Source organism: Talaromyces rugulosus, chromosome I (assembly GCF_013368755.1).
Source record: "Talaromyces rugulosus chromosome I, complete sequence".
In the NCBI taxonomy this organism is placed as follows: Eukaryota; Fungi; Ascomycota; class Eurotiomycetes; order Eurotiales; family Trichocomaceae; genus Talaromyces; species Talaromyces rugulosus.
This window is the reverse complement of record NC_049561.1, coordinates 1,552,150-1,576,261: the sequence shown is the minus strand read 5'-3', so window position 1 is coordinate 1,576,261 and position 24,112 is coordinate 1,552,150. Positions and strand designations below refer to the sequence as shown.

The 24,112-nt window shown below is 48.6% G+C and overlaps 8 protein-coding genes across 8 annotated transcripts; 5 read left to right on the top strand and 3 right to left on the bottom strand.

The window, feature by feature from the left end:
- Positions 1–576: 576 nt before the first annotated feature.
- Positions 577–1,353, top strand: TRUGW13939_00525 (uncharacterized protein; the record flags this gene model as incomplete). The annotated part of the gene is made up of 1 exon (XM_035483732.1): positions 577–1,353. The coding sequence occupies one exon, from the start codon at positions 577–579 to the stop codon at positions 1,351–1,353; it is 777 nt and encodes a 258-aa protein (XP_035339625.1).
- A 637-nt stretch (positions 1,354–1,990) lies between these two features.
- Positions 1,991–2,661, top strand: TRUGW13939_00524 (uncharacterized protein; the record flags this gene model as incomplete). Its single annotated transcript, XM_035483731.1, has 2 exons — positions 1,991–2,064; positions 2,133–2,661. 2 exons carry the CDS (start codon positions 1,991–1,993, stop codon positions 2,659–2,661), a joined length of 603 nt encoding a protein of 200 aa, XP_035339624.1.
- Positions 2,662–3,245: 584 nt separating this feature from the next.
- Positions 3,246–4,208, top strand: TRUGW13939_00523 (uncharacterized protein; the record flags this gene model as incomplete). The annotated part of the gene is made up of 1 exon (XM_035483730.1): positions 3,246–4,208. One exon carries the CDS (start codon positions 3,246–3,248, stop codon positions 4,206–4,208), a length of 963 nt encoding a protein of 320 aa, XP_035339623.1.
- A 446-nt stretch (positions 4,209–4,654) lies between these two features.
- On the bottom strand, positions 4,655–11,038 carry TRUGW13939_00522 (uncharacterized protein; the record flags this gene model as incomplete). The annotated part of the gene is made up of 1 exon (XM_035483729.1): positions 4,655–11,038. One exon carries the CDS (start codon positions 11,036–11,038, stop codon positions 4,655–4,657), a length of 6,384 nt encoding a protein of 2,127 aa, XP_035339622.1.
- Positions 11,039–12,638: 1,600 nt separating this feature from the next.
- Positions 12,639–13,118, bottom strand: TRUGW13939_00521 (uncharacterized protein; the record flags this gene model as incomplete). Its single annotated transcript, XM_035483728.1, has 1 exon — positions 12,639–13,118. The coding sequence occupies one exon, from the start codon at positions 13,116–13,118 to the stop codon at positions 12,639–12,641; it is 480 nt and encodes a 159-aa protein (XP_035339621.1).
- A 1,862-nt stretch (positions 13,119–14,980) lies between these two features.
- TRUGW13939_00520 (uncharacterized protein) lies at positions 14,981–16,089 on the top strand (the record flags this gene model as incomplete). The annotated part of the gene is made up of 3 exons (XM_035483727.1): positions 14,981–15,117; positions 15,179–15,496; positions 15,549–16,089. The coding sequence occupies 3 exons, from the start codon at positions 14,981–14,983 to the stop codon at positions 16,087–16,089; spliced, it is 996 nt and encodes a 331-aa protein (XP_035339620.1).
- Positions 16,090–17,399: 1,310 nt separating this feature from the next.
- TRUGW13939_00519 (uncharacterized protein) lies at positions 17,400–22,049 on the bottom strand (the record flags this gene model as incomplete). The annotated part of the gene is made up of 4 exons (XM_035483726.1): positions 17,400–18,330; positions 18,387–19,495; positions 19,549–21,743; positions 21,863–22,049. 4 exons carry the CDS (start codon positions 22,047–22,049, stop codon positions 17,400–17,402), a joined length of 4,422 nt encoding a protein of 1,473 aa, XP_035339619.1.
- Positions 22,050–22,694: 645 nt separating this feature from the next.
- On the top strand, positions 22,695–23,968 carry TRUGW13939_00518 (uncharacterized protein; the record flags this gene model as incomplete). Its single annotated transcript, XM_035483725.1, has 2 exons — positions 22,695–22,769; positions 22,832–23,968. 2 exons carry the CDS (start codon positions 22,695–22,697, stop codon positions 23,966–23,968), a joined length of 1,212 nt encoding a protein of 403 aa, XP_035339618.1.
- Between the last annotated feature and the right edge of the window lie 144 nt (positions 23,969–24,112).

Sequence of the window (24,112 nt, the reverse complement as noted above, 5' to 3'; positions counted from 1 at the left end):
GTGTAGACAATGAACTTTTGTTAATTGGGCTGCTTGTTTTTATCTACCTAATATCAGTAGACCTCGTAAATTGAGCACGCTTGAGAATGCATAATCATCGATATGTTCTTTGAGTCTTCCTACATAGTATTGTATTCAACAGTGAGCCTACAATCTACCAATGTGACCACAATCTAGTTCAAAGCACCATCTCAATTCTGAGATTACCGTCCGAATAATCCAACGGCTACTCCATCTTCAGTTTTCAACGAAGGGCATCCAGACAATGCTCGACGAAAAAACTACTCGGGAGGACGAGAAGTTTTCAGGCACCAGAAATAGCCTCGAGTAAGCACCGAATTGTAAACGATAAATCCGTTTCTGCATAACTCGGACCTCACGCCGGGGCCTAACAATCCAGTCTCGAATTGTTCGTTAGTGGTTTGCGGTGCTAGCAAGTGTACCCCGGGTGCTTTAGCTTCGTCAAAAGAGGTTACACGTGATCCCGCGACACATCTCGGTTTCCCAACCACCACGTCTTCCACTCAATCAAGCAGTCGATCAAGATATGCTCGATAAACCATAAACGTGAAAACAATGGCAAATACCAGTGTCGACTCTCCTCAACCTCAAAATCCCCTCGGAGCTGGAAATGCACAAAATGCAGAGCAACATCGGCTCCGCCAGCAGCAGATCTGCGCTCACATGAACGCCGACCACCAAGAGACTCTGGGCTTCTTCTTGAAAGTTTATTGTCGTGTTTCTGCTAAAGAAGCCAAGTCTGCCGAGCTCGAGGAAATTCGTCTTTCTGGGATGACCATCACCACTACTACCAGTACTTGTCCTCCGGCCACTGCGCAAAAGACGCATTACTTTGTTCCATTTGAACCCGAATTATCCTCAATCAGTGAGGTGCGCCAACAGGTTGTCAAAATGCACCACCACTGCCTCAAGACTCTTGGACGCTCCGATATCACCATCACGGAATACCGGCCTCCCACGGGGTTTCCAGCCGTCCTCTTCACAACGTGCCTATTGACTTTTGCCGCATTCTCTCGACGAGCCAATTTCCAAGAGGGCTCCAGCCTGTACTCGCTCGTGCTTCGGCATGTGCCCAGCTTTGCGGTTTTCTGCTACACGATCCAACCTTTGCTCATAACTCTGATGGTCGCCATTCATCTAAGCGAGGCTCTTTATATGTGGGTTTACAGGCTAAAGCCTCACAACATTGCCTTTGGGTCGCGTCTGTGGCTCTGTTGGTTTGTCAATGATTTCATCGAAGGGTATACAGCCATGCAGCGGTTTGACGCTGTTGTTGCAGAGGAGATGGCGAAGAAAGCACAGCATGCGCCGAAGAAAAAGCCATCAAACTAGCCAGAGCGTTTTATGAAGAGTTACTAGTTACGTTAATAATAATTATTGAATATTGTTGAATTGTTATTATTGTCTGGATTCTTATGTATTTTTAGACTGATTCCCCTGCCCCGCTTTTGCAGCCTATCGTTTTAACACTGTCACGTGGTTTGCACTAGCCCCTTCCCGGCTAGCGCAGTAGGGCACACTAAGCGAGCAACTCGGAATCACACTGCGAACCGAAATTCAAGACTGTCGGAAGCGACTACATACTCGACACGACAACCACCACCCACTCAACCCGTCGCGCAGTTTCGGTGAAGGACTCCAGGATACGAGGTTAGTAAACTGTTGCAATTGCATTTCAGTTCTTTTCTTTGCAACTTGTCGCTCGAAAATCAAACCGGGAGAATTCGATTGCTGTGTGTGTGGTCTACCGACTTGAAGGACATTGAAAAAAAAAAGAAGAAGAACATCGAATCAACCCCCAACCCCACAGAAGAGAATCTCCTCGGTCGACACAATCTGCTTTCGTGTTTTCAATCAATTTCTCTGTCGATTTTTCAATCGACTTTTGCTTTCAACCAAAAAAAATTTCAACACGTTCGACCATTTAGTCTGACATCTTTCATAGTGGTCCAGTCCATCAAACGCCAATATGGGTATTTCGCGTGATTCCCGCCACAAGCGCTCCGCCACCGGTGCGAAGAGAGCCTACTACCGTAAGAAGAGGTACGAAAAAAAATTCTGTCGAATGTGTTGCAGTTTGATTAGATGGCTTACGGTTTTTACTTCCACAGAGCTTTCGAGAAGGGTCGCCAGCCTGCCAACACCCGTATCGGCAACAAGAGAATCCACCTTGTCCGCACTCGCGGTGGAAACACCAAGTACCGTGCCCTCCGTCTCGAGTCCGGTAACTTCTCGTGGGGATCCGAGGGAATCTCGCGCAAGGTCCGCGTGATCGTTGTGGCCTACCACCCTTCGAACAACGAGCTGGTCCGTACCAACACGCTCACCCGCTCGGCCGTTGTGCAGGTCGACGCTGCCCCTTTCAGACAATGGTACGAGGCCCACTACGGCCAGGCCATCGGCCGACGACGCCAGCAAAAGAGCGAAGTGCCCGAGGAGAAGAAGAGCAAGAGCGTCGAGCGCAAGCAGGCCGCCCGCGCCCTCGCCTCTGGCAAGGTTGACAACGCCCTCGAACGCCAATTCGAGGCCGGTCGTCTGTACGCTGTTGTCTCGTCCCGCCCTGGCCAGAGCGGCCGCGTGGACGGATACATCTTGGAGGGTGAGGAGTTGGCATTCTACCAGCGTGCGATCAGGAAGTAAGGTCGTTTTATCTTTAAAAAAAAAATGACACACATAATCATAAACACAATCCAAAAAAAAACAACGATCGCATGTTTTGCAAGGTCATGGGTGGTATTGGAGTTTCAGCACTTCCTTGTGAAAAAATCATGTTTATGATCTGGGGCATCCGTGGATGCAAAATGTCTGTAGAGCTCTGAACTGTCTTGCAATGAAACGATTTTTTAGTCTTTATCTGCGGAAGAAGCAATCTCTAGTACATGTAGTTTTGATATTCCTAACCATCAATCAACCCGTGTACTATCAGAGCCGTGTGTATATTAGCCTCGGACCCACCCGGCAATACTTATTCATACATAAAAGGTCTCTGTTGAGTGCGAGCAACACAATAGCGACAACCTAATCTATACTTGATGTGAATTCATTTAAAACGTCATTTTTGACCATTCACCGTGTCTGCCTAGAGATACTTGAAGACTCGCCTACAAGTTACAGCCTCGGTGCCTGGTCTTTATGACGTGTACTCGAACTTATCAAACATATCATCTTCAACAACAATAAACCCATTGAAATAATAACCAAAACACAACCACCAGTTGACAACCATGGATCCAACCACCCAAAAGAGCATCAAAACACGCATTTGCATGATCTCAGACACCCACACCAAAACACCACACCCGTCTCCCTGCACCGACAAGGCCTATCGCCATCCCCTCCCCAAAGCCGATGTCCTGCTACATGCCGGCGACCTCACCCAAATCGGCCGTTTACCTGAACACGAACTCATGGTGGGCATGCTCAAGCAAGCAGACGCAGAACTAAAACTCGTCATTGCCGGTAACCACGACATCTCACTGGACAAAAAATACTATGCCCGCCGGGGCGCAGCGAGGCATGGTTCGGCCAGAGTCGAAGATCCAGATGAGATTAAGAGTTTGTATACAAATGACGAAGCTCGACAGGCAGGGATCGTGTATATGGAAGAAGAAGTGAAAACCTTTGAGTTGAAGAACGGTGCGCGGTTTACCGTTTATGCGTCACCCTATACGCCAGAGTTTTGCGGGTGGGCGTTTGCGTATGAACGGAATGAAGATCGATTCAATCTTCCTGATTCTTCTTCTCCTCCTCAGCAGGTAGAAGGAGGAAAAAAGTTTCAAGCATCGAACCCCGTCCCCTCGTTTCCAGAGGTTGATATCATGCTGACCCACGGTCCGCCCCTGGGCATTCTGGATCAAGTGGTCTACGGCAAAAGAGTAGGCTGTGAGCACTTACTCAAAGCGTGTACGCGTGCAAGACCTCGTTTACATGTGTTTGGCCATATCCACGAAGGCTTTGGCGCAGTGCGGCACAACTGGGTTACAAGCACGACAGAGACAATACCACAAGACTCGGAAACGGTTCGGGAACAGAGGTCGTGTTATTACAATATCGGAAATGATGGGGAGAATCAGCCGTTGGTGTTTGGCGAGGAGACTTTGTTTGTCAATGCGAGTGTGGTGACGGTGAGATATCATGCGGATAATGCGCCGTGGGTTGTGGATTTGGATTTACCGGCTGTTTCTTGAATCACTTAAGAGCATATTTACTGATTCATTATCTATATTAATTAATCATGGCCAAAAATAAACTTTCACTCATACATGTAGTTGTAATAGTTCAAAGCAATCCATTTGATAAAGTACATGCCAACCCGGCCATCATGACTAAAAGATCTAGATGTCGCAAATAGGCTTAATGTTTTTATTCAGCCTCAAAAAGGTTCAATGTTCGATTTTTCGAGACAACGAGTCCCAACAAAAGTATATAAACACATGATGTAGAAGATGATGTGCAAAATGAAAGAAATCCTCGATTAGACGAAGGCGCCGTGTCCCCGCCACAAGTGTACCCACGAGACTGGTATCAAAATATCACAACTTATAAAACAAGACAAAAAGAGAAAAAAAAAAGAAATAGAGAAATTAGGTGAGCAAAATCGACAATAAGAATATGAAAAATGTAATATCAACAATTATTCCTCACGCAAAGGCTGAGCAAAGCTACCGTTGCGCATAGCTCCTCCGTCGTCACGAACATTCAGACGGCTGGATTTCCGGTTAATACCCTTGAGCAAGCTGAATCTTTTCTTGACAGAGTCGCGAACACCACTGGGATTTTGGTTGCCGTTTCCATTAGTGCTGCTATAATCCTGGCTGTAGGTAGGCACGGGTGATACCGCAATAGAGGAAGTGCCATTGGCAGTCGACTGTTTCAAGCTTTCTTCTCCAGACGTCCGTGGTCGTTCGGAATAAGACGTTCTGGGCAGTGCTGTCGCAGCAGTGTCCCATTCGTTGGCAGTAATTACTGGCGTGCTCTTTTTTGATTCTAGTCTGGAGTGTCGCCTGTGATGATGATGATGAGGATCGTCTTGCGACTTGGCCGACTTGACTGATTTCTCCGTCGCACTGCGCGTTCGCGAATTATTCCTTCGGGATCGGGATTCGTCGCCGTCGTCCCCAGCGCCAGTTACAGAAGGGGTGATTTTGTATTTTGATTTCGACTCCCCTCCGAACCAGCTTCGGCGTTTGTCGCTTCTTCCTCCACGGCTGGTGGCTCGAGAATTGATTGTTGCAGCGTCATCGTCGTAACCCTGTAGATCTGTTGACTGGCGATGTGACTTGCCATCTGTTTGGTGTGCAGTGCCCGTAGTTGCAACCGACGCCGAAGCACCGTGGTTAGATCTCTTGAAAGGGTTGACGATACTGATTCGATGGCTGAGCGAGGATTTCGGAGCATGCTTCACGTTGTTTCCATTGACGCGCGTCGACCGAATAAGTTCTTGCTCCGGGCTGAAAGACCGAGCTCCCAGCTCTGCGCTATTGTTCCCGTTTGCAAGCGGCGTAGATCGGCTACCGGAATGGCTGGCACTGGGAGGGGGTGAAAGGAGCTGTGAGTGTGCAGAGAGAGACGCAATTTCTGGTGCAAACACTTCTTCGAAACGGCTCAAGAACTCCGATTGGGTCGCTTTGTGAGAGGGCCGAGAGTACAGCGACAGACTGTGTTTGATCGAGAGCGCATGGTCAATCAAAGCCACGGCAAGTGCGTTCTCCAGCGGGTCAATTGGCTTCTGCTCTTCTTCTTCTTCCTCCTCCTCGGCATCCTCATCCTCATTCTCGATTCCATGCTTCTCGTCCTGTGACAAAAACGATCGATAGATCGCGACACAGCTAGTCTGTCCAATGCCGAGATCAAGAAGCTGAATCAAAGCATCAGTCAAACTAGAAAGACTGGTATCGTCTCCAGAAGCTGCGAGCTTCTCGAGAAGATGCAACTCTTGCGTCTTTCGCCACGTTCGTTCGATGGCTGTCTGTATAGAACTGAGGTCGACTATCTCCGTGGCAACAATTTCACTCCGGCGAAGAATATTCGGGAATGGCTCTGCCGTGGTAAAAACAGTCTTCTCGGCCCAATGCTCTTTGATGTCCAGACTGCCAGTATGCCGTTTGGAGGTAAAGGCGAATTGATTCGGCACCGATATCAGTAGATGTTCACGCACACGGTAAGGAACCTTGGAACGCTGATATACAGGGTGTAGCGTGTCCCTATAAGGACTGACAGACGCAATCTGCAAGAATTGGCCTTCGATATCATCAATCTCCCCCGAAGACATGATTTGTGCCGACGGATGTAGTTTCTGCATGCGATCGGTGAAAGCCGACATTCGCTCGTTCGGCATTGCTTCAAAAATAAACTGCTTATCACGTAGAGTGGTAGGGAAACCCAAGCCCTTATAGAAGACGCGGAAAAAGCGTGGGAAAGACCTGTCTTCCTTGGAAATCGCCTCGTAGATCTTGGCCATTGAACTCTGTGCGCGTGAAAGTTTCGCAAAGTCCATGGCGATAAACTCGTATTGTTCAGCGAGCTCTTTGTAGCATGCAAGAGCATGAGTCCACGCCTTTGCGTCTTCGAAATGCTGGATAATCTCAAAGTACAATGCTTCTTTCCTTTCAAAAGCATTCTGTTCGGGATATGCAGGGTTCGACAACGCAGGAAGGTATCTTGTCGGATCCCAGGCATAGAGGTCGGCATGGAACTGAAGTGCAAGACCAGCCTCGGCAAAGTTTGATTCAGAAATCTGGGATTGGGCGAGTCCATGAACGTATCGGATGAATATGTCCTCTCTGCCCATGTCCTTCATGAATTCCATGAGTCGCAAAGTATGGAGGCTTTCGGTTATACCGCCGCCATTGCTCGAGACCAAAAGATCTAGCAGCTCATCAATAGTACTGATGAGACCCTTGACGTCTGTAGTCAACGCATCCTCGGATTCGGGATCCTTGTCGAACAGCCCTAGCAACTCAGTGATGAAAAGCTTCTGTGCAATGCTTTCGTTCATATGCTTTGTTTGGAAGAGCACGTCAAGGCTAGTGACAATTTCCATCTCGATGATGGACAAGTCCTGGTTGAGATCCCATTCGCTAATGATCATGGTCTGCAGAACCTCTACAGCCACGTGCCGAAGACCCTCATGAACCGAGAGACATAATTCAATGATTGCAGGCACCAGGTTAGGCACGTATTGTACTTGAAACCCACCAAGCCGTTTTAGCCCGTATTTTGCTTTCTCTTCCTCAGTGGTATCCCATCCGATTGCTTCCCAGGATTGACGCAAAAGCGCAGCCCCTTGTTCTCGCACATCACCGCCAATCTTCCAGACTGCTCGGCGCTTTTGTTCCGGGAACGTCTCAAGAGCAAGAGCCTCGCTAGAGACGACCTTCAGCAAAGTGGTGAAGAAGAGTTCCCAGAGTCGGGTGTCGAAACTGTCGGCGTCATCTGGAGGAGGGAGGAAGAATTCGGTCAATAAAGACGAAATGTTTTCGAGGTCCTTCACAGCAGCACGATGGTTGTAGATATGAACGCTAAGCCAGTCTCCAGGATATGCTTCGCAGTTTATGATTGATTTGTGAGCCTCAAGTGCGTTGGACAAGAACACCGCCATATCATCCTGTTTGAGAACTGGCAGTTTAGGGTTCTGGATATTTGAGATAGAAGCCATCAGGCCAGCAAGTTCAACTAACGCCTCGTCGAATTTTTGACTGCGTTTAGACGCTTTCACTTGGAATGGGAATGATTTAGAATAGAGCATGGAAAGATAGTCTGTATCTTCAACACCCTCGAGAATAATGGCACAGTAAGACGAGGTTATCTTGCCCATAAAGCCATATAGCTTTCGGTCAGGCTGTTGCAGCAATTCAGTGATGATTGACGAACATAAGCGCACTTGATCTCTGTACTGGTCAGAAATGGAGCCTATAGAACCCCAATATGGATCAAGCCACCCGAGACAGGAAGATATCAGAGTATCTCTTTCAGGGCCAGAAGTAAAAACTTCAAGTCTCGTGTAATTTTGAATAAGAATCAACTTGTACAAGATAAGCATTCCCTTGACATCCTTGCAGGCATCCATAAAGCTCAGCGCAATCATGATGATTTCGTCTTTGCCCAAGACGCTGGTAAGTTCAGGAAACCAGCTGTGGATGTGCTGTACCACCAGAGTTTTGTTGCCAATCATAGCCGGGGAAGGGTTTCGCATCAACGTTTCCAGACACTTGAAGATGGAATGCAAGTCACGGTTGAAGGTTGATTTTGTGACACCGATTCCCTCTTCCTTCAGCTTTTGTTGTTCTCGGGCGTTGATGATGAATTTCAAAAGGTGGCGACCGACTTTGAAAGCTGCGCGAAGGTTGCGTGACTGCTCTGGAGAGTCGCTTCCTTGCAGAAGACGCAGGTAGCTTCGAACGAGGCATGGAGTGGCAAATGGAAAATTGAACTGCGTTTCCGTGTAGCGATCGACAAGCGGTCCCAGGTTGAATCTTCGATCGTGAACGATGCCTAGAACCGTCACTAGCGCGTTGAAGACGAGGTCCTCAAACTCTTCGATGCCCGCATTGTCCACAAGGATCCCAAATAGAGCGTCGAGGACGTCTCTCAGCTGCTTCACGATTTCAATCTGCGGAACAAAAAGAATTCGTCGCAATAACTTCAGGATGTCACCATTTTCTTGTCTTTTCCAATTTATGAGACCCAAGATAATTTGATCCTGAGAGTGCTCTGTGCTGCAGAGATTGGTTTCGATAAGTAATGCAGACATAGACCCTGTGACAGATTCGTCCTTTGCCGAGTTACCTTTGCTCGCGGAGCTCCAAGGCAGATTGAGGTAAGCGCCCCTGCCAGACTCGTCCACGCTCGAAGTGACCTTGTCATAAGCATGAAGCAGCAAAGAATGAGGGCCATTGTGCACAAAGGCGCCTTCATCCCATAATGGCAACCAGGACAGGGCGAACGGAAACTCGGGGGCATCCGCTATGCTCATGATGATATGAGCCCCTGGGACTTCTTCGGTGGGTATTTTCAGACGAATCGTCTGATCCCATGAAGAGTCTTTGTCGGTAACCGTGGTCCTCCATGCAGTGTGTCCGGAACTGTTTGAAGAAGCAAAGATGCAACGCTCCAGGCGAGCACCGCTGGCATTGCGAATCTCCAAAGTCAACTGGAGATTACGATAGCCAGTATTTGCAATAAGGGGCACTTGGCCAACTTGGGGATGGGACAGCAAAGCTTGAAAGGGCAACTTGGCGCGAGAAATAGTCAAATAAATATCTGATCTCGGGGTTGAAGGAGCCGCGGCGAATCCAATTCTTCGTGTCTGTGTCACATTGTGCATCAAAGTCGGATTGTTTCGAATCAGAGCATCAGGATCGGAGCCAACAAACGGGTGGAAATGAATGTGAAGTCGGGATGATCGATGAGATTTGACATACCGACCAGAAGAGCTGGGCAGAACCGTGCGAATAAGCTCGTCAAAGCCCTGGTTGTCGTTTTCCTCTTCTTCGGCATCCTCATCGACGGGGGACCAGATGGTGATAACCTGTTCTGCATCTTTATCTTGCCGGATGATGTGTGCGACGTCTATAATGCCAACACCTATGGTGCGAATTACAGTGTTCTCTTTAGAACTGCTTTCCGATTGACGTGGAGCATCCGTAGAACCAGCTGATTGTGGAGGATTCTCCTTGATAGTTTCTGGCTGCCCGGTTCGTGGGGATTTCGTATTCCAGACCATACTGCGCCGTGCTTTGACGCCCCTACCGCTATTCATTGTCGATGCACTTCGAGCCAACGTGCCATCTCGCGAGCTGGGAGATCGCACAGCAGGCGGTAGTGAGGGCCGAGGTAGTTCGACTGCTTGAACTTTCACCACTAGGAACAACTGTGTATTTGCCCCCGAACCTTCGCCCACATCCGCCGCACACAATTCCGTGAACAACGTTTTCAGTTTGCTGCTGTGGGCCAGGGCCGAAAAGCTCTCTGGGGAAGGAACATCCAAAGTGTATGTCTCTGATAGCGGCTTCAACGAACCATCTTCGGATTTTGAAGCGAGGTACATGTTAAGGGTAACGAGCCCAGAATTGGAGCCCGAAACTGCCTTGACTTCGAGTAACATGTGGTGAAGCGACACAAAATCTACATTTTGGGCCGGATCGCTATCCAGCATGCTCATCTCAGACTGTAATTTTGTGAGCTCGATTGCCGAGTCTTCTCCAGTAAGCAGGCGACCATTTTGCTTCGGATCGCGCACAATGACCTCGCCGGTGAGCATCTTGTTTCCGCGGACCAGGCTCCAAACAGTATCCTGGCGAATGGTATCTTTCTCCTTTGCAGTGAGGACATCGTGTAGGAGCTGTCGTCGCGCAAGGTCTAGCTCGAGAATGATGTTGGATACTTGCTCCAGAGATACATACTGACGGGTAAGCAGCAACTCATGGAGATTTGTCGAATGCCACTCCCGCAAGCACGAAGCTATTTCGTCGACCAGGGGCTCTTCATAAGACGTTGGAGTTTCGTCCCCGATTTTCAACATGGGAACCGGAGCGGCAGGCTTGGGAGAGTTTGGGTTCCGCGCCGGTGGAGTCAATGGAACCGAGGGAGACCGGATCGGAGTGGTGACTGACACCGACCGTGGTCCCAAGAGCAGCTCTTCAGGAATATCCAGAATATTATGGCCGTCATCAGAGGTTGGACTCTGTTGTCCGCTGGCCTGGGCTGCAGCATCTCCCTTGTCCAAAGCTTTGCGGCCGTCAGCATCCCCCAGATACTCTCGGATCTCCACACAGTTTCTCGGGAAAATGCCAGAAAACACGCGGGCTTCTAGAGTCTGGCCCTTGACACTCGTCAAGCCGGCAAGGAGCGAAGGCGGAGCAACGAGGTACCCTCGATACCACGAGCCATTGCTACCGCCTTGTTCAATTATGTAGAGTTCGTCGCCAAGTTCGAGAGGGAGATCGGCAGGAGAAGAGGGCTGGAAAGGGTATATGGCGACCGCGAAAGCAATGCGTGGCAGAGGCCGCCAGGGCATGTCTGCGCCTCTGACAATCGGTCGGGCGTTCGTTTGTTTGCTCGTTCGTTCGTTCGTTCGGCGCAATCGAGGAAGAAAGCTTAATCGGAGTTATGTGGATTGCGCGACATGCAGAGATGTGGTTCGTAGATGGGCAAGGTGAAGAATGTCGCGTTCTCGAGGTTCAGCTGGTCGGCGAGTTTTTTTTGATGTGTTCCCTTGCTTCTAGATCGCGCTTCGCGACAGGTTTAGTTAGCTCTAGCCTCTCTTTTTTCTAACAACGAAAAAAAAACATCGACTGGATTATCTGCTATCCTCCGGTGGTATGCGAGTTGAGTGTGGGAGTGGCCGGGTATCGATAAAGAATTGCGCCGATGGTCAGATCACAGCATTGTCCAGAGTCGACCTATACCAAGGTATAATAAAGTGTTGGATCGTGTTAGGCTGGTTGGCAAAGCACGGAGCAAGCAGCAACCAGCCCCTTTACCACCAGCGAATAAAGCTATGGAGGGGTATCAAAAAAGAAAAATCAAAACTGACCTGCAAGCAATCCCTGTCCGAATCCCAATTATTTCCAGCAGCAGTTCAGAGAGCAGAGAGAGAACAAAGAAAAAAACCACATAGGCAATTGGGGGAGGAAAAAGCGGATTCACGATGGATTAATTGGAGGCAAAGGAACTTAGGGAAGGAGGCGCTGGCAGCGGGAAGCAAACGAACACTAATGAACGGCCACGGCTAACTGTAATAATTACTATTAGAGAATAGTTCGAATTTTCTACGATGTAAATTGGGCATTTATTTCAACGCACGGACTACTGCGAGAGAGCAATAATGCCATTTAGGTGTAGCAATCCCCGCCGTTCATAGCAGTACGTATATGACATCGAGACATGGCCCCTTACAAACAAGAATCCAACGTGTAAAATACTAAAATAATAATACCAAAAAAAGCGTACAACGGACGAACCATGGAACCTACTGACTGGTCCCTGCGCGAACTCCGCTATAATTAACAGCTGAAATTAAGGCCCACTGTGAGCGCCCGTACCGTACCGTACGCGTAATTAAGAGTCAAGGACCAAGCGTCGTCTGTTTTCCTTTCCTTGATTATTGTTTGTGTCGTCATGGTGGTGGTGTTGTTACTGGAAATAAATTCAAATACAAAATACTGATGCTAAGAGAATGCCATAGTAAGTGTAATCGAATTTTGAAAAAAAAAAAAACTAAACAATAATCGTATAAGGACTGGCCAAGTAGCCAAAGGCTTTTTGGTTAGCAACTAACATGCTGAGATTACATACATAACAGAGCTTAGTAGTAATATAGAAGATCTAATGTTATACTTGAATTTTCAATCCAGGGAAATCAGGACGTTTGGCTAGCACTGCCTGGATTACCGATACATCGAAAGAGCTTGATCCGTTTTGTACTCGGGAGTAGCACCAGCTTCTGTAGCAGTAACCTTGGTTTCGTTACCAAGGGCAATTCTCACTGAAACTTGATGACTCGGGAGTTTGACTGGAAAAAATATCCATTGTAGCTTGTGAGCTTGCCGGTAAGCAACCATAGTCATCATCCCCGTCACTATCATAATTTTCCACCCAATTTGCTCAAGTAATCATCAATGGTTGCTGCCGAGAGTGTATAGCGTGATGATATCACCAGACTTGATTGTTTGACCGGTTCTGACGGTAAAGAATTGCAAAAATCCCGGGCCAAGTGAACGTTCAGATGGTATTTCAGGACTTTTCAAAAATTCCTCTTTCGAAAGCGTCATTTGAGGCTCCATGGTACGACGTGGCAGCCAGTAGAACTTGAGGTTCATTTGTCGCTTGTCCTCACTAATTTTCTCAAACTTGAAGGCGAAGAGAGCCGCACCCCAGGCTCTATGGGACGTACAATCCAACATCATCGTATTGACCAGTCGTTCCGTTCCTTGGGCTGTGCCCAGGATTTCGTGCCATATATCGACAACTTCCTCTAGCCAAAATAGCCTAAGTCCATCCCAGAACGATTGCCTTTGCCCGGCTATTCCCAACGAGAATGGATAGATGTGAGCATGTTCCATGACGATCGGGTTCTCGATTTTGGTGAGAACCATCTAGTTTCACGAGTAAGTGCCTATAGTTGCTGTCGAAAGCTGCACCAAAAGAAAAAAAAGTCGCTTGGACAATCAATATATGGTTTATACCACTAGCACTAACAGCTGTTAGACAATGAATTGTCGAATAGCGCAGGGAAAACGTACCAAATCTCTTAGGCCAGGATCTGGACCCATTATTTTGGACCATCTGACCGCAGCCGGCGTGGCTAGATGTCCTAGACTCAAAGACGGTCATAGGAGAAAGCCTTGGTGGGAATTGTGCGGAAATGGACTGATCGCGTATTTGAAGAGGGGATGAGTTATCAGCTGAGGTATTTTGCCTCTTGCTTGAGGGTGTAAATGGGTCAGAGTCGGGGGGCCACCAGCAACAGATTTTATTGACGGCTGCACCAAAAGACCAAAGGTCGCTCAAGAATCTCGATATCTGTGTAGTAATGGAAATAGCTGCCGCGTATCGGTATTCTTGACGAAGCTTGGAGTCCTTTGTCTCGTCATAGTAGATCCACTTGTCGTATTGTGTGTACGTTTCGCTCTCTTGGGACCTAGCAAGTCCTCGTGAGGAATACGCCCCGTTCTTTTGAGCGAGGGGATATGTGATTTCTCGGTACTAGATGCCACCCTGTGGACTTCAGCGTTGAGAACAACGTCCATCGTTGCGTGGAGAGCGGTCATGATGGATCGTGGAAATCTGCCTGGTGTATCGATACTGCTGTTTCCATGATTCCATCGTGACCGCGAGATCGGATGGTGAGGACGATATGCCATACAACGTATGGAGGGGAGCCTGAGTAAAAATAACGACATTGGGGCAATTCACAATAGACTCAGTATCGGTGGTCTCAGCATGCTAACTGCTAACCAAAAAGCCTTTGGCTGTTTGGCCAACAAGTAGTAGATGTCGATGATTAATGACAGCTATGGGGGTTGCATGGAGCTTCAGGGATGAGCAACTGAGTTGACTGAATTACTGAAGGAATATGAAGCTTTCTAAGGGGGAGAAATATTTTTATGTGCGCAAGCGGTACTGCTTTAGGAAACGTTCGTCAGGTGATCTGATTCCAACCGAGTTATTGTCGACAAAACTGTCGACAGCGGGTATCCCTGTATACCTACGTATGTAGCTGTATGTACCGAAAACGCAATCAACGAGATTGCGCTCCTATGCCCCGTGGTTGTCGATGTACATTGCTCAGTGAATAGGTCCCAGATCCTGATGGTGTAATCAACCGATACTGATGCAAGCCAGTTTCCATCTTAGACCCACGTGGTTGATGTGACTCAATCACTGTGCCCTTCTAGGGTCGATATACACCTCCCAGTAAAGAGGTTCCGGATTTTGATAGTGTGATCAAGTGACCCTGATGCGAGTCAGCTTCCATCCTTGGACCACGCAATCGGCTTGACCAACCCGCTACGCCCTTCGAGGATCTGAAGGCATGTACTCCAATCGTCCTCCATCATCGGCTCCTTGAGAACCCAATATGGGATCACCGATTGGTAACCGTGCCAAGCGCACAACACACCGCCGTGTATGGTCCATTTTTCACCAGATAACCAATTTTCAATTTATTCCCATATGAAAATACTATTACAGATTGGTTACTGCTCCGATTCTGCAACTGACAGCCAAGAAAGCCAAGCAGAAACGAATGGCCCTAGCACTCCTAGCGAATCAAAATCTCCGTATCCAACAGAGCAGAGACAGCCAAGAAAGCAGATACGAAGGGTCCTAGCACTCCTGCTAGATCTTCGTATCCAGTAGAAATATTAAAAGAGGAGCGTGACCCCAGCTCTTGGATCCCCATTTCGCGCCTGCGACAAGTGGCAATCAGTTTGCGACAGCCTGAGCAACAATCGCAATGCGCCGCGCCACAACGTTATCGCTGTTCCTCGCAGCGCAGGCTCTAGGTACTGTCTTTGATTACGACCCAGATGAGAATTACCGGCCGCGGAACGTGACGGGTTTGGATTATTACTATTATCCATGGATTGGCTCGTGCGCTCAACCCCGTATATCCACAGACCACACAGGCTGCATACTAAGAATCTGTCTATAGGTACTACAACGGCAGCGCCGTATTCACCATCTCCGACGTCGAGCCTCGAGACGACCGTACCGATTCCGAGATCGAAGAGGAGGGGGAGTTGGAACTCTGCGGGCAGTTGCAGAACATCACGTACACGTGGTCGTACCCAGCAATCCTAGCGATCACAGAGACAGAACCGGAAGATGAGCGACCGGAGAACACAAACCCAATCGACGTTGCGCTGTTCACCTCGTACTCGAACTTCACGAAGTATTTTAGCGATTATATGGATTCCGGCAACATGCAGATTCGGGATATGCCCTTTGTATTTGAGTCGATTGAGATGGCGTAAGTATATATACCCTCACTTTTCTGGCGGCTGGCTGATTTGCGACGACAGGCGTTATTCAGTCCTCACGGGTAGAGACAAGCCAGATTTTAACCTGACTGTCGCTGAGGACACTGGGAATGGGCTCCCTTTTCGAGTAACAGGGAGCTCGGAGCTAGAGCAGAACCCGCTTGCTACTTTGCAGATGAATATGTCGACCTGTTCCCGTACTGAGGGATGGTGGGCTGCCGATCCCATTTCACTCGGTGATGACCTTGACGACATTAGCGGTCTGGCAAACCCGACCGTGCAGCTGACATTTGACGACTCTTCGACAAGTTTTAGTATTCAATCGTGGGTTCGCGCGAATACCTTGGCCGAAAAGGGTGAGGAGACGCCAAGAATTTCCGCTAGGTTGACGATCGAGTTCTTGGGGAGGATTGATGCTGCGCGCTCGGATGTCTTGAACGAGGGAACTCCAGTGACATGGACACGGAGCATGGGGTTCGGGAATAATTCCCTGAGTTTGGATTATGAATCCGGTGCGCTTGCGGCAGCCGGAGTGAGCATTTGGAGCATCCTGGCGGCCGTTTTAGCATACATCTTCATATAAATACGACATCTTTTACCCTATGAAGTCAAAAGCGAACGAGCGTTCCCATTCCATCGTGCTGCCTTGGCGAGCTCCTCGCAGACCAGGAAGGTCCCACGTGCGTTCGAAAACAAGTGTTTAGAAACAGCGCAGCTTCATACCTCTTTTGTTTCGTCAATTCCTGAACTTTATATCGGATGTAAGGTGGTAACGGCCTCGGCCACAGACTTTTCGTTCAGCTCCAGAAAAGGCGTTGCTTTTTGGGTTGCAGGCTCAAGAGCCTCTTCGATATCTGGCCAGCTACGGCTTGAGACAATACATTTCACACGAGGTTACTCTGATGATTTCTGGGCGACAAGGTGGAGAAGTAGCTCTCGGTCTCTTGTATATTCATCGAGAGCATCGATGATCACATAAGTGCTCTGTAAGAGCGGATATTCGAGGATATCACTAGAGATCTTTAATAAATTCCCCATGCATTGAAATCCTCAAAGCCTTGTTCCCCAGTCTTATCGTGCTGTGCCAAGTAAGTTGGTCTGATGAAATTAACTAGCCGAGCGCCTTATACTCCAAATAAGCATCTCGGAGAATGAGATAGGCATTGCACCCTAGCGGCTCTGCAATGGATAGTAATAGGCAAGGAATCAAAACACAAAGCGGCAATCGAAAAGGAAAATAGAAAAAGAAGAGAGGAAAATGATGGAAAAATGAGATGGTGGTTAATGGTCAAAGAATGAAGGAATGAGAATATTCCCGTTTGGCCACTAAGCGGCTCCCGAAGCGGACTAGCGCATCTTACAGTAGTACTGTACTACTACTGCTCAGTCTTAGTGAGCAAAAAGCGGCATGGGGTTAGGATTACTATTAATGTCGAGCACAAAAAGGAATTGATATTAATATTAAATCAATCACGAATACGCCGTATATGACATCAAAAAGATAAAAAAAGAAAAAGAATATATATATATATACTAACTATCATGGAACACAGTCCTGGACACTGTCTCGGGCGACTGCGCGGCACCCAGGGAACTGACTTGGAGATATCGCTAGTTGACACGAACATTGAATATTGAAGTAACGCCGTTATAATAACTGTCCTGTCAATGTTTTCTACGTTTTTCATACTATAGATAGTATGGTTCAATATAGAAGGCTATAAGTATAAGAAAGAGGAAAAAAAAATCACCCCCTGCGCCAGATACACCCGTTGCAATGCCTTGCCCATGTTGAACATCAACTACACGATATCTCGCCGACATATCCAAAGAGAGAGAAAAATAGAAGAAGGAAAAAAATATACACGACAGCCTTTTCAGGGAAAAAAAAAATCAACGGCGGAACAATGAGCTGATTTCTTCCCGATTCCAATCGAGCTCAACTTGACCTTCGTAGACGCTGTCAATTATTTTGTTGATACGCTCATATGCATCCGAGTATCGGCTCTCGCATTCCTTGAGCACCTTCTGCACCAGACTACGGCTGAGGCCCGGGTCGTCTGCATCACCAAAGTGCTTCTCAACCCGTTTGCGGAGAAGGTCGGCACCACGGCGAAGCTCCTTTGAATCATGGGATGATACCAACTTCTTGGCCACGTGTTTCGAATGGCTAGTGCGCGCTGAGATGTCCGCCGGGTTGCTTGTATGCGTAAGCAGGGACTCCGTGGACTCGATAAAATCTAATAGTTTTCCAAGCGGTCGTCGGATCACGGCATCTATATAAAGGTTCATGTGTTCGTAGTAATCCTGATATGCCCGGTCCCGCCATCCTTCTAGAACGCTGAGGTCACGAACGTCAACTTCTTCGATGTAATGGTTCATATTCTCAATCAGAAGAACATGGTAATTGAGCGCTTCTTTGTCTTCTGGGTCACCAGTCCCGGTCGTAGCTCCAGGTGCTTGGCCCGGTGCTTCTTTGGCAATGAATTTCAGACTTTCCCACATCGCTCGATTAATCTTGTTATATGCTTCGTTAACAGCCACACGGACATCAGAGAAGTTGGACGATGGCTGGCTAGCCAACATGTTTTCAATGACGACTGCAAAATGAGGGAATGTCCTCATGAACGAGATAACACCCTTTCGTTTGTTGATCTTGACTTTGGTTTCCTCAATTCCTCGAATCTGTTCGTCGACAAACCGATTGAATAAGCCGTTGAGACGCGACACCAATTTTTGCAAGGTGTGAACAATAAAATCCTGATTCGTATCATCGTATTCGGAAATGGCTCCTTCAAGCGCTGCAAGCACACCAACTCCTTGCCTATCAAACAATATTAGCATGACTACAAGAAATTCGATTTTGTCAAAGTCACTTACAATCGCTCGGTTCTTAAAGCCCAATCGACCAGATTCTGCATATCTGTAGCCCAAAAGGAATAGATACTATCCATAATTTGCTCAACTCGTTTTGCAAGGTCGCGGTCCGGGTCATGCAGTTGTTTCACAGTGAAGTCGGGAATGTGCCGGTTGTCAGGGTCACTAGCAGCCACAACATCAGGGAACTCCCCAGATGCAAGAGAGCTCAAGTGGAAAAAGTGAACCGCAAAATTCTGCTCTTGAGATATCATCTTGAGCATTTCCTGGAGGGCGCCTGCAAACACTTCAAACGGTTCTAATTTGCCAGATTGCTTTTCCAAGGACTTTGCCCCGTGGTTTAGACGGACCGTTTTGCCCCTCCTGACAGTCAATTTGCGAGCCGCATTGGTTATGCCGTCACCATCCTTTTCCTTTTCATGATGTGTGAAAAGCAGATCTTGTTCGTCACCAGAGTTCTTTTTCACTGCCCTCTTCCAAGTTGCACAGTGATTTCGGAATTCATTTTGGTATGGAGTCTTTGCATCTTGCTCGTACAGATTGATGATCATCGCCCACTCCGTAGTACCAACCTCTCGCGCAAATAGCATGAGGGCGTTGTACATCCACAGATCCTGGCGGGCTGCATTCCGAGCAGTATTATCAAGTTTCGTAGCAGTTGAAGAAGCAGAAGAAATTTCAACCCGTTTTTGTTCTGCGGCTTTAAACGCAAGGGTCATGAACTGCCTAAGACGCTTTAGAAACGCGCCAGCTTCCGCGCGGTAACTGTCTTTCTTATCCTTAATTGCACGCATCTGACGAACATCTGAATCCGTATATGTACCCATGCTGCTAGAATCGCCTGCAGCGTCAGCCATGCGCTTTTTGTTTTGTCCAATATCAGAATCGATTGTCAACATGGCCTTGTACAACAAGGATAGAGTATTCTCGGCCACTCGAACACTGTCTGAGCTATTTAGGGTTGCCTCCTTCAGTGGCCGTAGATCATTAGAGGAAATGGATAGCGTGTTGAGAAGGTTTTGTAGCTCATTTTGCAGAAGCTTTTGGTTGGCAGTCTGGACCTGAAGACCTTGGGACTGGGTTTCGATATATGCGACATCATCGTGGAGAGTCTTTCAAGTACGTCAGTGACAAAGAGTTGAGATTTAGAGTTAACTTGACTTACACTAAGTTCATGAGAGTAGAGGGTAAGAAGACCGTCCAACTCTTCGCACTCGTCAATGGTTTTGTCAATGAGCTTAGCCAATTGGTCAATTTTGCCTTCTTGTTGCTCAATGTTTCCAAGCCAGCTGATGGCCTGGACCCGACCAATTTCTCGACGAATGTCGGCTTCTAGATCGTCGATTTTCTTATCATCACTTAGTCGGCCAGTCCAACCCAAGTCAGTCAGTATCTCGTCGAAATTACCCCCGATCCCTTCAAGAACATTGGGTTCTATGCCTAGGGCCTGACAGTATTTTACAATGTTGTCTTCACGGCGTCTTCGGCGCTTTTCTTGAGCCGGTGAGGTTGGCCTTGATCTGGGCTTCTCTTCTACCGGTACAACGAAATCAACAGCGGGCAATTGTTTGACTTGATCCACAGGAGTGGTCATTTCGTCTGTGGCGGCTCGAGTAATTTCCACCTTCGGAGGCTCTGCTTCTATAGAAGCTGGCCCGGGAGCCGTATCCGTCACCACCGTTAATGGCGGTGGTGCTTCCGGCGCTGGCACGGCTTCCGTTGTTGAGTCTGTTATCGTTGTTGGAGCGGTTTCTGTTACTGGGTTAGGGGTTTTGGTAGATTCGCTGCTCTGTCCTCGTAACAAAGGAGCTGGCACCACACTTGTGATGCCATCAGGCCCGTCATCTGCCTGCGGCTTCTGTGACGCCATGAGACGTTCTCTACCACCTCCGGGTCTTGGCTTGAAAGCAGAGTATGCGGTAGCTGCCTTGCTTAAGGCATTGGCAATCTCCTTGCCTGACTTCTTCTTGAACATAGGACCGAGACCAGGACGGTGGCCCTCATCTTTCGTCTCTGTTTCTGTTGCAGTAACCGGTATATCAGGCAGCTTGGCGGTCGGTGCAGGGGTTTCGGGTTGTTCAGCAGCCTTGGTCGCAGGAGGAACTACAGGCGTGTCAACTGAACTCTGAATTGGTAGTACTAGAGACTCAGCTGATTTTGAAGCAGCTGGCAGTAACTCGGGTGCAGCGACTTTAGGTTCGTGTGCCGTTTTTGGTGGCTCCAGGTTTGCTCTTGAAATGCTGCTTGATGAGCCAGGCCGGGAACCTGGGCGAAGAGCAGGAGGTAGGTCCACGTCTAAAATCCTCGAGGATCTATTGGAGAGATTGCCGTCTCGAGAAGGCGGTACACTTCCCACATCGCCTCTGCTCGATGGCCGTGACAGTCTTTCGCTGCTCTCTTGTACAAGAGACTGTCCTAGACTTCCTGTGCCGCCGGATCCAGCTGTGGTAGGCCGTTGCAGATCGCGCGTAGCATCCAAGGCAGGGTTGGGTTTGATTTCATGGCCATATCTGCCATCACGCGAAGGGGGTGCTCTCCCTGGTCGGCTGTGGTCTCTGTTTCGCGACGTTGCTCGGGAAGTTTCAGAAGACGATTCCAAGGTTTGACGACCTGCCAAATCTGCCATTTGCTCCATAGCAGCATTTCTGTCGCCTTCTATCCGTCCGTTGGCCTTTAAAGGGGGTCCGTCACGGGCGTGAACAGGCCGGCCAGGCGATGGCGTTGAACGTGCCTCTCGTATCTGGTCACGGCTCTGTTGTGCTCTCAGAAGTTTCTCATCCGGCCTCTGAGGTCTTCCTTCGCGACTTGGAGGTTGGGTTGGATAAGGTGGATTTAGTCGTGGCTCCTGTGGTGGTGGTCCGGCCGGCTTGGTCGAAGCTTCAGGACGGAGCGGACCTTGACTTGAATCGCCTACTAAGGCTTGTCTTTGCTTTTCGTCGAAGCCGATCAACTTTGGAGTCCTGCCACCTGTGTATTTCTTGTAGATCTTGACAAGACTCGCGATAAAAAAATCTCTTTCCTTGAAGTTGCCTGCTTGCCAATAATACGGCTTTCCTACAGTGACGACAAACCCCACGTTCGAGGCCCATTCTTTTTGTTGTTGCTCGGCAGGGGTGGTGGCCGGTAAATCGCTGTAAGATTGGATCGCGCTGAGGTCATCGAGCATCCATGTCTTTCCTATTGAGAAGGTTCCATCGTTGTTCTCACGAGCTTTATGCATGCGGACTCGACCCGACTTTCTCAGCGAGACAATAATCAGTCGAGGTTTCTTGTTTTCCGGAGGAGAATTCGGCGGTGCAGGGCCAGATGGGTATGCTGCGTCTTCGGTGATTCGGATGTGGGTAATGTAGGACTCGGCCACTACAGGCAACCAACAACGATCAGTATTGCTCAATCATTGAATGGAATGCAGTCTATATAAATGAAAAGTGTATATTCCGCGACGAAGGAAAAAATCGGTAAACAAGGGGCCAACGTACAAGTGCCGTCACTGTCTTCCTTGGAGAAACAACTGCTCATGATCCGCCGCTTCTCATCTTGGAACATCTGGGCCCTTGACATTTGACCTTCTCCCGCTCCAGGTCCACCGTCATTGCGGGGTTCTCCCATCGGCCGCCGGGCCCTGGGCCCGGGTGAATCGTAACCTCGTGAGGGGGGTGCGTTCATCGTTGTTGCTGTTGTGTTGTTTCGTTCAGGAGGCTTCGGACCCCACTAGGCCTGCATGGCTCAGACGATTGATTGCCAGGGGTTCTCGAGTTAGCTGTGTCGACATACGCGCTTATTGCGAGGGTCGTCAAACAGCTCCCAGGCCGGTTCGAGTAAGCAAAAGCGTGGCCTTGAATGTGGGAAGCCTGCGGGTGGTATGGCGGACGGAGATAGCTGTAGGGCCACTAGTGAGTAGCAGTGAGGTAGCGGCGAAGCGCGGCAGCCAATGCTGGAGTCGGCCTGTTACTGGCCAAGGACTTCCCCACCAGCAGACGTCACAGGAAAACAACTAGGGCGGATGCAATTAGACAGGTCGATAGCTAGGTCTTGGGTATGATGTTATTGACCAGCTCTGGAATACTGGCGCTATGATCAAGACAGCCTGAGCAGTGAGCAGCAGCGAGCACTTGCGCCTGTCATCGATCGCGCCTGTATACCTAAGACCGCGTCTCCTGTCCAATAAAAAGCCGCGCTATGCTCACCGCCTGCGGTCCCTCGCACTTTCCTCGTAAACTTTTTTTTTCTGCCCCAGAATATTTTTTTTATTCTCAAAGCGCAAGAAGAAAGCACAATCGTTGACAACACGAAGAATCACATTGGGACACAATGGCCGCCAAAAAGATCCAGAAGAATACGACGTCCAGCAAGGTGGTGAAGACCGTCAAGGACTCTTCATCAAAGGTATAGCACTTCTACTTGGGAGAGAAAAAATCAAAACAACGACTAACAACGCAATGGTATAGGCCAAACCTGAAAACCCTCCAGGTTCGCTTGTTGCCGCGGTTGCGACTTTCCTCAGCGACTTTGGCTATTCATCTGCCAGCCGTGCCCTGCTCAAAGAAGAGAAGCAGCGCAATGGAAAGGATCTTTCGTCTGACAATAAGCCCGCTGCGCCTTCTCTGGTGACGCTCTTTTCCGACTGGCAAGCGTCCAATGACAAGGATGGAGATGAAAAGGCTCAATCAAGCGATTCTTCGTCTGCGTCTAGCTCTGATTCCGACTCCAGCTCTGATTCTGACGATTCCTCGGATTCTGAGGCTGAGGCTAAATCCGATGTCGAAATGGACGACGCACCAGCCGACCTGAAAAAGGAATCTTCAAGTGAATCCTCGTCATCCGATTCCTCTTCCTCGTCCGAGTCCAGTTCAGACGAAGAGTCCGAGGAAGACGCTCCTCCCGTCAAATCGGCGGGTGTCAAGCGTAAAGCCGAGGATGAAGATGACGCTAAGCCTTCGTCTAAGAAGAACAAAACGGCCAAGGTCTCGAAAAAGGCATCCACAAAGTCTTCGTCTTCGGAAACATCATCCTCGAGCGAGAGCTCATCCAGTAGCTCTGATACCGGCTCCGATTCCGATTCCGATTCCGACTCTGATTCCGACTCTGATTCGGATAGCTCTGAAGTTTTAGAAGAAGCTACCAAAAAGCCGCTCCCAGACTCCGACGACAGTAGTTCTGACAGTTCAAGCGATTCCGACGATTCTTCCTCAGATTCCGAGGATGAAAGCGAGAAAAAAGCAAAAACGGGAAGTGATTCGAGCAGCACCCTAGCCTCCAGTGCTTCAGAATCCGACAGCAAGAGCCAAAAGAAAGAAGCCAAAAGCGAATCCTTCAACTCTGTCCCTTTACCTCCTGACCCCCAGGTCAAGAAAAAGCACACCGGAGCTCGCCCTACTCGATTGGCTGCTGCTGGTGCTCTTCCTCATGATCACCCCTCGAACACTTACGTGGCATATGCTTATGCCGAGCGTGCCTACAACGATCTTTCCATCACACGAGGAAAGGGGTTTACCAAAGAGAAGAACAAGAAGAAGCGCGGGTCTTACCGCGGAGGTCCTATTGATACAGGTCCATCCCAATATAGCTTCAAGTTTGAGGACTAGAAGTGAACTACCGCCAAAAAATTTATTGTCAAGAAGTATTCTTTGTTGTCTATTCTAGACCTCTGAGCAGTTAGAAAAAAGTGGTCCTTGTTTGAAGGTAGACCTGTTTTTTTATTGTCAACTGGTGCTCATATTATTTTTCTC